The sequence below is a fragment of the Lycium barbarum genome, chromosome 3 (assembly GCF_019175385.1).
Source record: "Lycium barbarum isolate Lr01 chromosome 3, ASM1917538v2, whole genome shotgun sequence".
Classification (NCBI taxonomy): domain Eukaryota; kingdom Viridiplantae; phylum Streptophyta; class Magnoliopsida; order Solanales; family Solanaceae; genus Lycium; species Lycium barbarum.
Window position 1 is genome coordinate 50460429 of NC_083339.1, and position 13261 is coordinate 50473689.

The 13261-nt window shown below is 34.5% G+C and overlaps 2 protein-coding genes across 2 annotated transcripts; both read right to left on the minus strand.

Annotated features, from left to right (window-relative positions):
* Positions 1-33: 33 nt before the first annotated feature.
* LOC132630809 (uncharacterized) lies at positions 34-3641 on the minus strand. Its single transcript, XM_060346407.1, has 8 exons — positions 2999-3641; positions 2803-2937; positions 2672-2706; positions 2389-2592; positions 2195-2287; positions 1986-2090; positions 1492-1830; positions 34-75 (listed from the first exon to the last, which is right to left on the minus strand). Exons 1-8 carry the CDS (start codon positions 3639-3641, stop codon positions 34-36), a joined length of 1596 nt encoding a protein of 531 aa, XP_060202390.1.
* A 4074-nt stretch (positions 3642-7715) lies between these two features.
* LOC132630811 (uncharacterized) lies at positions 7716-8855 on the minus strand. Its single transcript, XM_060346409.1, has one exon. The coding sequence runs from the start codon at positions 8853-8855 to the stop codon at positions 7716-7718; it is 1140 nt and encodes a 379-aa protein (XP_060202392.1).
* Positions 8856-13261: the final 4406 nt, after the last annotated feature.

Below are 13261 nucleotides of genomic sequence, written 5' to 3' on the forward strand. Positions count from 1 at the left end.
ATCCAAAATTCTTCATCCATTCACATCAATAGATCAAATTGACTTTCTACCACCAATTGCATCACACACCTTCTCCTACACATAAAAAGAAATTAATAATTAGATGGAAATCAAATTTTGATCATTTGTGAAAGCAAGGTAAAAGTATGTTCCTATTTCACGGAAATTAACATCCCATCAAAATAAATGAGGATAACCAAGTAGAGGAATCTTAAGCAGCATATCCACCAAATCGGTGCTTTCCAAGGAGAATAACGATTTGAAAATAAAGCATCATACACAAGGAACACCAAGAAAAGAAATCAAGATAGACAACTACCAATTAAAACTCTTGCAAGAACTGAAGACTCAAATAAATTCCTCAAAATTGCTTTTAAAATGTGTTGGGCTGTCTACTGGAACAAGCCAACCAACAACTTCTTCAACATCAAAAGTCATTGGAGCCATAAAAATAATTCAAGTGGAGGAGGAGCAATGATAAGAAACTCACAAGGAAAGATGATAATGACCTACTTTGTCCGGTTTGAACCTAGCAAGAGCAACATTGCGGAATCTTAAGAACTCTTGTTTGGGGTCCAATGGTGTATTAATCACAACATTATAAATCTGGAGCTACAAACCGACTCTATTCTTCTCATGTCATGGATTAAGGATGCATTTAAAATCCCTTGGCAGGTTGATAAAATCATTCGAGATATCAAAAGATCCCTAGAGGCTACTTTTTGGTCTATCCAACACTATTTTCATGAGGCCAACAAGGTGACAGATTTGCTCATAGCTATGACTCATAATAATTACACGGACAGAGTCGACACCAACTTTGAAGAACTTCCAAGACAAGTGAAAGGGCTTGTCAATATGGATAAATGGAGATTTCCTAATTTTAGGATTAAGAACAAAAAGATCAAGGACATTAAATATTCTAATGTGGTTCCTCATGTATAGTCTAATCTTACACTTTTGGAAGCTTAACTATGATCAAAAGAGTCATACTCTCATCATCTGTTTAGTGACCTTTGGTCTTAATTTTTGTAAATTTTCTAACACTAAGCCTTGTTTAGCAAGAATTGAAGCAAAGGGAATGTCCTTTACTTTACAAACTGTATATGAGGTTAGGCGCTTCATACCTCGAGCGCATGTATTCTCTTTTTGGTTATTAATATACAAGGTAGGGGTCCGGCCTAACACCCACCTTGAAGGTGCCTTTAAATTTAAAAAAAAAAGACTTTCAACGACACTAAAACATAACGTGTACCTCTTGAAACTATAGCCTACTCAATACCACCTGTATCTTTATATGTATTTTTTAGATTGAAACGCTTATGTGCAGGGAAAAAAAAGACATAATGCAAAGAGCAGAACACGACAATGACCAAAAGAATAGTAACTTTAGGTTCAGTTTGCTTCCTAAATATACAGTGAATAAATCCCACTACTAGGAATTGGTCCCATAAAAAATTTAAGTTTAATGAGAATGTGGAGTATAAATACCTTTTCAAGAATTAGTCCATGAGTTGATCCAAAAGAATATGGAAGAATTTGGCCTCTAACAGCCTGTCCACTAGTAGCATCAACTGGAGAAGGTTGGTTAGATCCAACAACCCTGGGTATATCTTGAACATTCAGTCCAGGGTTGTTTTGTACTAATAGATTAAAGCTATGTCGCAATTGCCTCAATTCTGGTATTTCTTCTCTCATTTCCTTGATTTCTTCTTTCAAAGTAGAGACTTCATTGTTATGCTTTTGTTGGAGCTTGTTGATTTCCTCATCTTTTATTAGAGAACCTTTTGTCACTGATCTACCATAGCATCGTACTTGACCAGGCTGCTCCTTTCAAAACACTGCCTGAAATGTTTCATCTGTTGTTTCCCCAGAGTGTTGACGGTTCTAAAGTTCAGACTGTCAAAAAGAAATATTCGTTAGAACAAAATTTATATATATAAAATCAAATTCCATGATTAGAAATTAACTGCAACTTGACTTACTATTGCACTTTGGGAATCTTCATGAACTTGCTTTCCCTTTTTTGTACGAGTTGCAATAAACATTTCAGATTGTGATGGATCCTCCTTGTTCTCTTTAGAGTCACGCTACAAATTATATTAGAATCAATAAAAAAAAACATCAACATACAGTAAAAAAGTATGAGTAGAAATGGAAGTCATTTTTTCACAAACTTCCAAATAAATATTACCAATGCCACGCGTACTCTTGCAAAACTAATAGATCCCATCCGATGCCTCCACTTTTGTTTTTTTCTATTTTCAGAATTTTTTTGGCTGATGGCCTAAAATTCCACCAATAGAAGTATATTAGTTACTAATCAAAAAGAAAAAAAGATATAATTTAATAATATGTTCAAGAGTAGAATGCATTGTTTAATCTCACTTGGACATCTTCATCCATCCAATATTCAATTAATTGGCGAAATTGAACTTCTGGTATCTCAGGGGGAGGCTTTTCTACCACATCTTCAATACTACGATTCACATCAAAATGTCTCTCCTTAGTAGTTTTCTTGTGTCGTCTCCAAGCTTCACGAAGACCATCCATCACCCACTTATTTCCTTCTGCTGGAATGATGAACTTGGTCTATGCAAATGACATATATGTTATCTTCATTTGGTAAGAAACCCAATAAAATACACAATTGAAAATTGATTGTTCTTACTTTAACATAATCCACCATTCGTTGTTTCGTATCATCTGGAACAGCATGCCAATTAGTGAATAGTAATGTGATAAATCTAGGATTCCTGGCAACTGTTCCTATGAAGTTGCTTAACTGAGACACTCTTTAACCGGTTGGTCCCACGGCTTGTCCTTTGTCAAATGTCACCTCCTCTCTCTCCTGAAGATTTCTTGCATGAATCAGCATACATTTTGTTTGCCCTCGAACTTTCTTCTTATCTGATGTTCCTGGATTGATGTAACAATCTATATATAAATAAATAAAAATATAATGAATACAAACAAAATTACAAGGTTTAAGACATACCACCGTCCATAGCTTCGTCTCTAACACACTCATCATCGCCAACTTCTTCTTGTGCATCAAAATTATCAAGTTCAATATTATGCTCATCAACAAGAGGGGACGGCATAGATCTGGCCTCATTAACTGGCTGAATATCAGGTAGTTTCTCTCCACCCACATGTGTTCCTTTTTGTTGTAGGAAAAGATCAAGACTTGTCGTCGGTAAGACCGACTTTCTCTTCACCTTTTTGACATTTTGTAGCTCATGAATGCCAAGTTGTTTTTCTCCTTCTCCTTGTCTTTTTTCAATCATATTTGAAGTGTTAATAACTTCCTTTGAAGACAGTTGGACTGTGGATTTGTGCATAGGTAATTTACCATTTCCTTGCTGCTGAATGGACTCCTTAGATTGAATCAACCTTTGTCTACTTTGTCCTTCTCTTGCATTTGATATTGTAGACATAGGAATCTTCCTTTTATGACTTAATGGTGCTTGCTGTTTCACAGCTCTATTCTCCCGATCATTAGCAAGTTTTTCTCTCTTAATCTGATATTGCTTGGCTAGTTCAGCACTCGATCGAAATTGGAAATCGTAACCTATCTTCTTCATAGGACTTTGAGCATTGTTTGGATTCAAAACCTTTTTCTTTTCTCCTGGATTCATTTTTCATAAAGAGAAAAAAAATACTTTAGTCCAACAATAAAAGGAATACATAACATTGTACAAATATATAAAAATGCTATGCAAAAATGCTGTGTGAAAATAATTATAACGTAGAATGCTAAAAATAATGTTTTTTGTAGAGGAAGGTGTGAAATATGGGTGATGAAGGCAGTTGGAGAATTTCTAGAAATCTGCTTATGATGGAATTTGCTAGTGTTAATAGTCAGATGGAGACAGCCTTGGTGCAAGGAAGTAGGATGGTGCTACTGGCATGCATGGAAATAATTCAAGATTACATGGACAATTCAAGGAAGAAGTGCAAATCTGGAGGTTGTTGGCTGGTCTTATAAGGATTTTGACCAAGGGTGTCCAGAGTTAGTGGATATTGGTTATAAAAGGAAATGCAATGCTGAATTTACAGAGGAAGTTTATTGGTGATGAACTGAAAAGGAAGCATTATCATCATGTTCAAGTCCATCTGGAGGAGAACATGGTGATAAATTTTTTCACTAACATTGTTTGCTCTTTTGCAAGTACATTTATTGCTTGGAAGTATAAGAACACCAGGAAATTAACTCAAACTAAATATACTAGAAATGCACCTGCAGTTACATGTGTCATTGATCCTAAATAGTATTGAAATGATTTGGCTCATTATTGGTGGTTCATCATTGAAGTTTGCCTTTCCATTGATCCTACTTCTGTAGGAAATGATATCGTTTTATCAGGTTTTAAGCGGACAAGGCAATTTGATGAAAGAAACAGTATTCGGCAAATGGAAAGGTGCACTGGTACTGGTTTTTTAAATTAGGAAAAAAGCTGCACTAAGCCTAGTATCAGTCATGACATGGGTACTAGCATGATGAGCAACAATGGGATTTGTTTTTTGAGAAAATTTATAAAATCAGCCCTAGGCACAAGCCTAGTGGATTTTTTTTATTTTTTTTTTAAAAAACCTTTGCTGAAATGCAGTGCAAAAAAATACACTGCAGAATTGCTGGAAAAATTGTGCAGAAATGCTGAAATGCAGTGCAAAAATGCTAAAAACTACTGTACTAAAATGTTGAAACTTAGTACAGAAATGCTAAAAAACCTGTGCAGAAAATGCAGTGCAGAAATACTAAAATGTAGTGCAGAAATACAAATACGCAGTGCAGAAAAAATTCACTGCTGAAGCACAACACTAAAAAAATACTGAAACGCAGTTTAGAAAATCATGCAGAAATGCTGAAACGCAGTGCAGAAATGCTGAAAAACTGTGCAGAAATGTTGAAAAAGCTGTGCAGAAAATGCAAAAAATGCAGTGCCAAAATACTGAAACTGCAATACAGTGTAGAAATACAAATATGTAATGCATAAAAAAATCACTACTGAAGCACAACATTACAGAAATGCTGAAACACAGTTTAGAAAATAGTAAACTGCAGTGTAGAAATAAAGAAACGCAATGCAGCAAAAAATACAGTGCAGAAATATAAAAACGCAATGCAGAAATACAGAAAATGCAGTGCAGAAATACTAAAATGCAGTGTAGAAAAAAATCTCTGCAGAACACAATTGCAGAAATGCTGAAAATGTAGAAACATAGTTTAGAAATCCAGAAACACTATGCCGCTCAATATTACTAGTATTTGTATCCAAACATTTCCACAATAACTGCTTAATATTAGAGCCTGATGAATTAGACAAGAAAGCATCGACAAAGTAAATGTCATCAATTTGACATCTAAAGCAGGAAACTCTCTAGTTATTAATCAAGTAAATGACTGAACTATTTTTCTAGCTGAACATTGTGCAAATATTCAACTTTTGAATTAGAATTAAACTCAAGATGTATCTTCAAACATCAAACTCATCTCCAGATCCAATTTTAGTTTGTTGCGCAAGAAATCCTTCTAGAGGCACATCAATAATGGTTCAGGTACATCACTCCTTACTAAAACAACTTCACCATTATCATTTGGTATAGACGGGGCCATCAAATGTTCAGACGGCTCATCTCCATAACAGTGAGGAGCATCAGATTCAAGTTGATCACTTATGCTAAACAAGTCTCTCGGGACGGTCTTCATAACGTAGTGTTTATCTTGATCCTATGGATCTTGCACATAGAAGAATTGGTGTGCTTGGGATGCTAGCACAAAGGGCTCTTCTTGATAGCATCTCTTGTTGAAGTAGACATAAGTAAGACCGTAAGTATCTTCTGCAGCCTCATACCAGTCACACTTAAACAACATAACCTTAAAATGACCATAATAATATAACTCAACTATATCAATTATTCTGCCATAATAAGTCACATTTGCATCAACTGGATTTTTATCCTTTGAGCTTGCAAAATTGTAGTTAGTGCAACTAATGTAATACCACTATTTTGTGTTTTTGTCCTTACATCACGCTGCCTCACATGGAATCTATATCCATTAATGAGATACCCAGAGTATCTTTTAGCAATTGAATTTGGTCCTCTAGACAATTGTTTTATCAAATCAGGCACATCGTCATGCAAAACATGACTTTCAAACCATTGAGCAAAGTTTTGACTATGAGTCTTGGCCTTGCTCCATTTAGATCTTCGCTCGTGACTATTAACTTCAAGCTCGCGCTCTCTACACAACAAGTATTGTTATTTGTTAGCAAAAAGAAACATTAAATAATTTAAACATTTATTGATATAAAAGACAATTTTATAATTATAAGTGAGTTAAATACCTGACATAATCTTGAATTTCTTCACAAATATGTATCTATGTGCTTGATTTAGTGACTTGTCATCTAGCTCATGTGGATCACCCATTTTCCCTCCTAAAGGACAACCTTTGTTAGGGAACAAACTACATTTTGTGCATCAGTTGAACCACATTCATCATTGTTTCGGGATCTTCTATTATATCTGGTATGTACACTACCATGTAAGTATCTTGAGCATAAATTTAGACACTTTTCAACTAGATATGCTTCAGCAATGGATCCTTCTACATGGTTTTTGTTACGAACATACGACTTGAACCTACACATAAATCGTTCAGAAGGATACATCCATCGGCCCTGGACTGGACCTCCTAATCTTAGCTCGTTTGGCAAATGGATAGCCAAATGAACCATTATATCAAAAAAACAAGGAGGAAAAATTCGCTCCAATTGGCTCACTGTTTCTCTAATCTCTGCTTCCAAACAATCTAGATCCTCTGGCGTGATAACCTTTTGACATAAACGACGAAAAAAGGAGCTTAGACGAATCAAAGGAATAGCAACATGATCAGGAAGTATGCTTTTAATTGGTATTGGCAACAAGTAATGTAGCATGAAATGGGCATCATGGGTCTTATAATTAGATATTTTTCTTTCGGCTGGTTGCACACATCGGGAAATGTTGGAAGCACTACCATCAGGTAGCTTTGAATTCTTTAAAACACCACAAAAAGTAGATCTTTCTCCCTTATTCATAAAGTAGCATGCTTGTGCAAGCTTTATTTTCTTGCCATCCTTTGTATCTTTTGGTTGAAGGTTTTTCCTAATGCCCATCTCTTTGAGGTCATAACGAGCATTTTCATGATCCTTCGTCTTGCCAGATATATCCAAAAGTGTTCCTATTATGTTATCAAATATGTTCTTCTCAATATGCATTACATCAAGGTTGTGGCGAAGCGAGTTGTGCTGCCAATAAGGTAATTAAAAAAAAATTGACCTTTTTTTCCATGGACCTACATTTGATTTCTTTTGCTTCTTCCCAAACACATTTTCAACATTCTGTAACATATTAAACACATCGGTTCCCTTTAACAATTGTGGAGGAGGCTTAAATTATGTTTTTCCATTGAAAAACCTTTTGTTAGATCTCCATGGATGATCCATGAGTAGAAAAACACGATGGTCCATGTAACACATTTTCCGGCTATGTTTCAGATAGCAAGAATTAGTGCCATAATTACAACAAGGACAAGCCAATTTTCCTTTTGTACACCATCCGGATAACATAGCATATGCAGGAAAGTCATTAATTGTCCACATAAGAGCTGCTCGCATTTGAAAGGTTTTATTTCTCGAAGCATCATATGTGTCTACCCCTAACTCTCACAATACCTTCAACTCTTCTATTAATGGCTGCAAATAAATGTCAATGTCATTTCCAGGAGATCGCGGACCAGATATAAGCAAAGAAAGCATGCAATATTCTTGTTTCATGGACATCCAAAGAGGAAAATTATACACCATTAAGACAACTGGCCATGTACTATGAGATATGCTCATGGTCCGAAATGGATTGAATCCGTCACTTGCCAAGCCAAGTCTCAGATTGCGAGAATCTTTTGCAAAATCTGGATGAAGGCTATCAAAGTCTTTCCATGCTTGGCCATCAGCAGGGTGCCTTAACTTTCCATCTTTGGACCGCTCCTCGTCATGCCACCTCAATTTATCCGCTGTGTTTGAGCACATAAATAGACTTTTGAGTCTAGGAATTAATGGAAAGTGTCTCAAAGTTTTAGCAGCAACACGATGAGATCTTTTGGAAGACTGAAGCTCGCTATCTACTTCAGGATATTCAATATATTGTGAAGCTCCACAAATAGGACAATCTTCATCACCTTTATGTTCATTCCTAAACAACATGCAGTCATTGGGACATGCATCAATTTTTTTATAATCAAGACCTAGATCCTTTACCATAGACTTGGCTTTATTATAGGATAAAGGAATGTTCAACTCAAGCATCGCCTCTTTCAACAACTCCAAGAGGGAAGTAAAGGATGCATTACTCCATCCATGTAGACACTTTAACAAATATAGTCGAATTGTGAATGATAATTTAGAGAATCCTTTACAACCAGGATATAATTCTTGGATTGCCTCATCAACTAACTTATAGAATTTTTTGGCATCTTCATTTTGGCCTTCATAAACTCCTTTAGCTTGTGTAACATCTCTAATTTGATCATTGAACAACCCATCGATGTCATCATATAAGTTAACTTCATCATCAACTTCCATTGGAAAGTCCCATTCCCTATGATTAATCCATCTTGAGTAACCTTTAACAAAACCGTAGCATATTAGATGATTATATACTACACATCTTTGACACCAAGGGATGTTACAACACTTTGTACATGGACATTGAATTTCTTCACCTTGAGGATCTCCATCAGAATAAGCGAAGTCCAAAAAACGTTGAACACCATCACTATACTCTTCGCTATACTTTGGTAAATCCATCCAAGCTTTGGATGGATCTTTTGAAAACCTAAAAATCAAAGGCGATATTAAATTTTAAAATATAGATCCATTTAAAAATTTATACTTAACTAATAGATCCTAAAATTATGAGTAATTTTTCAAAATAGGTGTTGTATAGTAATAGAATAATTAAAAAAAAAAAGAGAGAATAAGAAACTCTTACCTAGTCACGTGACCTATCTTAGGGCAAACCCAACTTCAAGTTCACCACGAGTAATCTAGCAAGGGCTTTTAAAATTTATCAAAAAAAAATACATATTAAAACTATCAAGTAATCTATTTATGAAGATAAGTATTAGTAGAACACGTTAAAATTGAACACACGTTCATCCATCATATAAAGATTGAAGTATTTTCTATTGTCTCAGACAATGATATTAAGAAGTACGCATTAAAGTGAGTTCGAATCCAGCGGCCACAAAGGATACTGTTCATATCATTGACTTCTCAAAATTTATCTAAACTTGAATCTTATTTTCTAGTACTTGCTTTCCAGATTTTAAATTATGTTATGAACAATTTTCTGGAATTGCTTTTTCTACTTTCGAGAAAAGATTAAAGACAAGGAGTTAACTAAAGTTATGGGATTGTAGAAAAGACTGTTCGGAACTAAAATTTAAACTACAGTTTTAAAAGTTTGTCTTAGAAAAGCCATTTACTTTTTAAAAGAACAAATGGTATATAGTTATTGTTAAGATGCTCTTTTTTTCCTCTTCTCTTGTACAACACTGATTGCATCCCAATCACAAAGCATGTGATCCGAAAAACCCCTGACAGAAAATGTCAACAAACCATTAAGACCCCAAAAATAATCCCAAAATTCATTTCTGCTCAAATATAGATAGCATAAAAAAAGATACAAACAAAATTACACCTTCTTTTGTCCCTGAAAATAAGGACCAAAACTATAAACTTTCAACCAAACTTCAGATATAGCGCCTATAAATCAACCAAATCGTAATAGAATATGCAACAAAAAACTACCTTTCTCTAGTCTAAAAGGACATAAAAATGAATTGATGAGAACTTTCTGAATTATTTTATTTCAGAAGGGCAAAAGAAGTAAAGAGTTTTAGATTTGATCCAACACACAAAAATAAGAAGAATTTTGATATAAATTAACTATATGAACAGAGAAATTTATGAAGAGGTAATTTTGTCTATCTAGATCTGTCTGCGTTCAATATTTTTCTCTATTGTCCTGCAAACATTACAACATCTAACTAGAAAACGCCGAGTCATAAAATCAAAATACAAACCTAAAAAGAATTCACGAAAGCAGAGTGTACCTTGGGTCTTAAAAAAATAGAAAAAGTTAAGCAGAGTGAGATTAATAATGCGATTAATCAGGCTTATTTGCAATTCTTAAAGCTCCAGCTATTACTAAAACTAATTACTCATTACAACTTTTCTAATAATTTCAACAAAATCCAGCAAAACACCATGCAATAAGACTATTCAATAAAATAACTCAACTTCATTTCCCGCTCGCACACCAAAACCAATACAAACAGAATAAGGTTTTAACAACTTCAGCCAACATTATCTTATTACTACCCCTAATAATCGATACAAATCGTAAATGGAAATGCTGAAATCTTTTTAAAAAGTCTTACCAAACAACACTATAATCACTAAGAATATCACAGATTTGAGGTAAGTCTAATAATTACTTAAATGACTGCACACATAATAAGCATACTTAGCACATACCTTAAATAAATCTCAAAGAAACAAAGAAAGGAAACGAAAAACAAACGAGTGCGGCCATTTGGTGTGATACAGTTCTGCAACCCTAAGAAAAGATCACCAGCTTTTCTACAAAGAAGAGACCTTTTTAATATCTAAGACTTGTGAAGTTCTCAAGAAACTCAAGGTAAAAAAAAAAAAGAGTAATATTTGTAGTGTAACTTTAAGCATTTTCCTCATCAAAAGACTCTTTCACATTACAAAATGCAAGAATCTCAATTAAGCAACTAATATCCAAATGACACAACAGTTTCTTCTTTCAATGAATGACTTGGGAAAAAACTTTCATCACTACAGAAACCCAAAAACATGAATCATGAAAAGGGGAAAGGAGCACAAGAACTTATACAATTAAGAAACAAAAGAACCCAAAACTGCTAAGTAGAACTAGAACAATGCAATTGCAAACTCAATCTAAGAAGTAAGTTGTGAACTTTAAAATAAATGCAAGTATACCTGTGGATTCAACACCGTTTGGGAGAAATTTTGGAATAGTAGAAAACCCTACTGAAGAAGCTCATGGAAACCCTTTGCGAAATAGAATTTTAGGGGGGGAACCTTTGCTGGTGTTAATAGTCAGATGGTATATTTTGCCTTTTAGAAATTGGGGGGGAAATTTAGATGTATGGAGGGAACTAATTATTTTGGCTCAAAATTTCATTAAAACTATTAGGCACGGTTGTAAAGTGTTGTTCTTAGAATTACAAAAATAGCATGCTTAAAAGGGTAGTCATATATATGAATAGGCGTTGCCAATTATTTTAAGATTAGGCAACACTTACCAAGCGTAGTCTATAATCCTAAAGACCACACCTTAAAAGTGTTGCTAAAATATTATGTGGCCAAAAGCTCTGAACTAAGGCCACGCCTTGAAAGCGTTTCTAAAAAGATTTTTTGCAACACTTTACAAGCGTTGTCCAGAATTGTGTGGCCTTAGGCCTAAAATGTTGTAGTGAAAGTGACTACTATTTTGATTGTATCTATATAATTGCATGGGAGACTTAGGTGTCTTGACCTAAAGTAAAGCATAAGGGGGTGGGCCCCACACTTGTAAGCAAACATTATACAACATATCTTTTAGTAGATATTATTCCTATAGTAAGGAAAACTATACTCCATTTCGAGAACTTTCAACAATATTTTCTTACGGACAGAAAAAAAAAGACCAATTTCTAGGCGGATCAAGGAGAGAATAGCGACATAGAGGTTATGTCGACATCGGTTACGTGATTCTAACGTTTATTTCCCCTCGAATCATAGCAAATTGGAGATTTCTTCATGATGAAGTAAGGTGGAAGAAGATTTCTTGGCACATAAGGTAAGAACTCTCCTTTCCTAGATATATTTAAATTTCATCTAGGTCATAACTAAATTGTGGGATGAGAAATACGAAAATTATACAGTAAATTGTATTTGATGTTGTTGTTGGCTCATGGCATGTTTGTTGGACTGTTTTGTGGGTTATGTAAACGTAGTTATGGATGGAAATTAAGTTATATGACATGATCATGATAATGGGTATATGAAGTGTGCTAAAAGTGATTAATATTTAAGTAACATGATAATAAGGAATTAATTACCAATTTTATTTTAGTGGTAGATAAAACGATTAATGGCCCATTAGTCATGTCCATGTGGGATTACAAGTAAGGTAATATTTGATGTTTATTAGGTGTAGTAGCACTTGATGACTAATAATGTATAGGGTATGTGGACTGGACACGTGTACGATAAGTTTCCATGGTAAGAATTAAAATGTGATCATCTTTTAGTAGCTAAATTGTGGGATGAGAACTATGAAAATTATGCCACAAATCGTATAAGCTGATGTGGTTATTGTCGTGTAGGTTGTTGATGGTTGATTGAGTTGTTTATAGGCTGGAATTTAAAGATTTGATATGATTATTTCTGTTATCGTTGTTGTTGGTATTGTTGTGATAATCAGAATTTAATTGGAAGTTTGGGTTAGGCGAGTTATATAGGGGAAATGCTGCCCGATTCCCGTTAAGTTCTTAACTAATCAAACTACTAATCAAGAAGTATGAACTAAGAAGTGATTCCCATAAGTAATTGGTTGTAGATTTATAAGTTTGGGAAGTCGTAGTTTATTAACAATAGTGTTACTCTCATATTAACTAGGCTAAAGGAGCGACAAAGTAAGCTTGGTTACAGTTGATCTACGATAGGTATGTAAAGCTATCCCTTCTTTCTTTTGGCATATCTATGTGAGACAAACAAACGATGAATGTATAAATCCCAAATTAACTCTTATTCTTAGAGACACTAGGATGGCTGATGTTCTTGATTTCCAGAACCTATTTCGTGATGTCTTGATACGTGTCTATAATTCCTACAGTTCTATTTGATATAATCCATCGTGACATTCGAGGGGTACTTGACATGACTGTTGTATTTAATACTCAAGTGTTGGTTCATTCTACTTATTCTATTGAGTCTCAGATGATGATTTAGTTTGCATATGGTTGCTCACTACTCTGCTCGTGCATGCCGTAATATATCTTTCACCGAGTCCCGGGCCGGGTATTTTTTCGTGCATAGTTTCACTGTATTGTTCACCGAGTCCCTCACTAGAGGGCCGGGTACGGTATATATATATATATATATATATATATATA

Bases quoted from the DNA above. Each gene is read 5' to 3' on its own strand.
- LOC132630811 (XM_060346409.1), bottom strand. From the start codon at position 8,855: ATGGATTTACCAAAGTATAGCGAAGAGTATAGTGATGGTGTTCAACGT.
- LOC132630809 (XM_060346407.1), bottom strand. From the start codon at position 3,641: ATGAATCCAGGAGAAAAGAAAAAGGTTTTGAATCCAAACAATGCTCAA. The intron at 1,831-1,985 runs GTAAGTCAAGTT...GTGTTTTGAAAG, and splicing joins AAGATTCCCAAAGTGCAATA to GAGCAGCCTGGTCAAGTACG. The intron at 76-1,491 runs GTATTTATACTC...TTTTATGTGTAG, and splicing joins ATGGACTAATTCTTGAAAAG to GAGAAGGTGTGTGATGCAAT.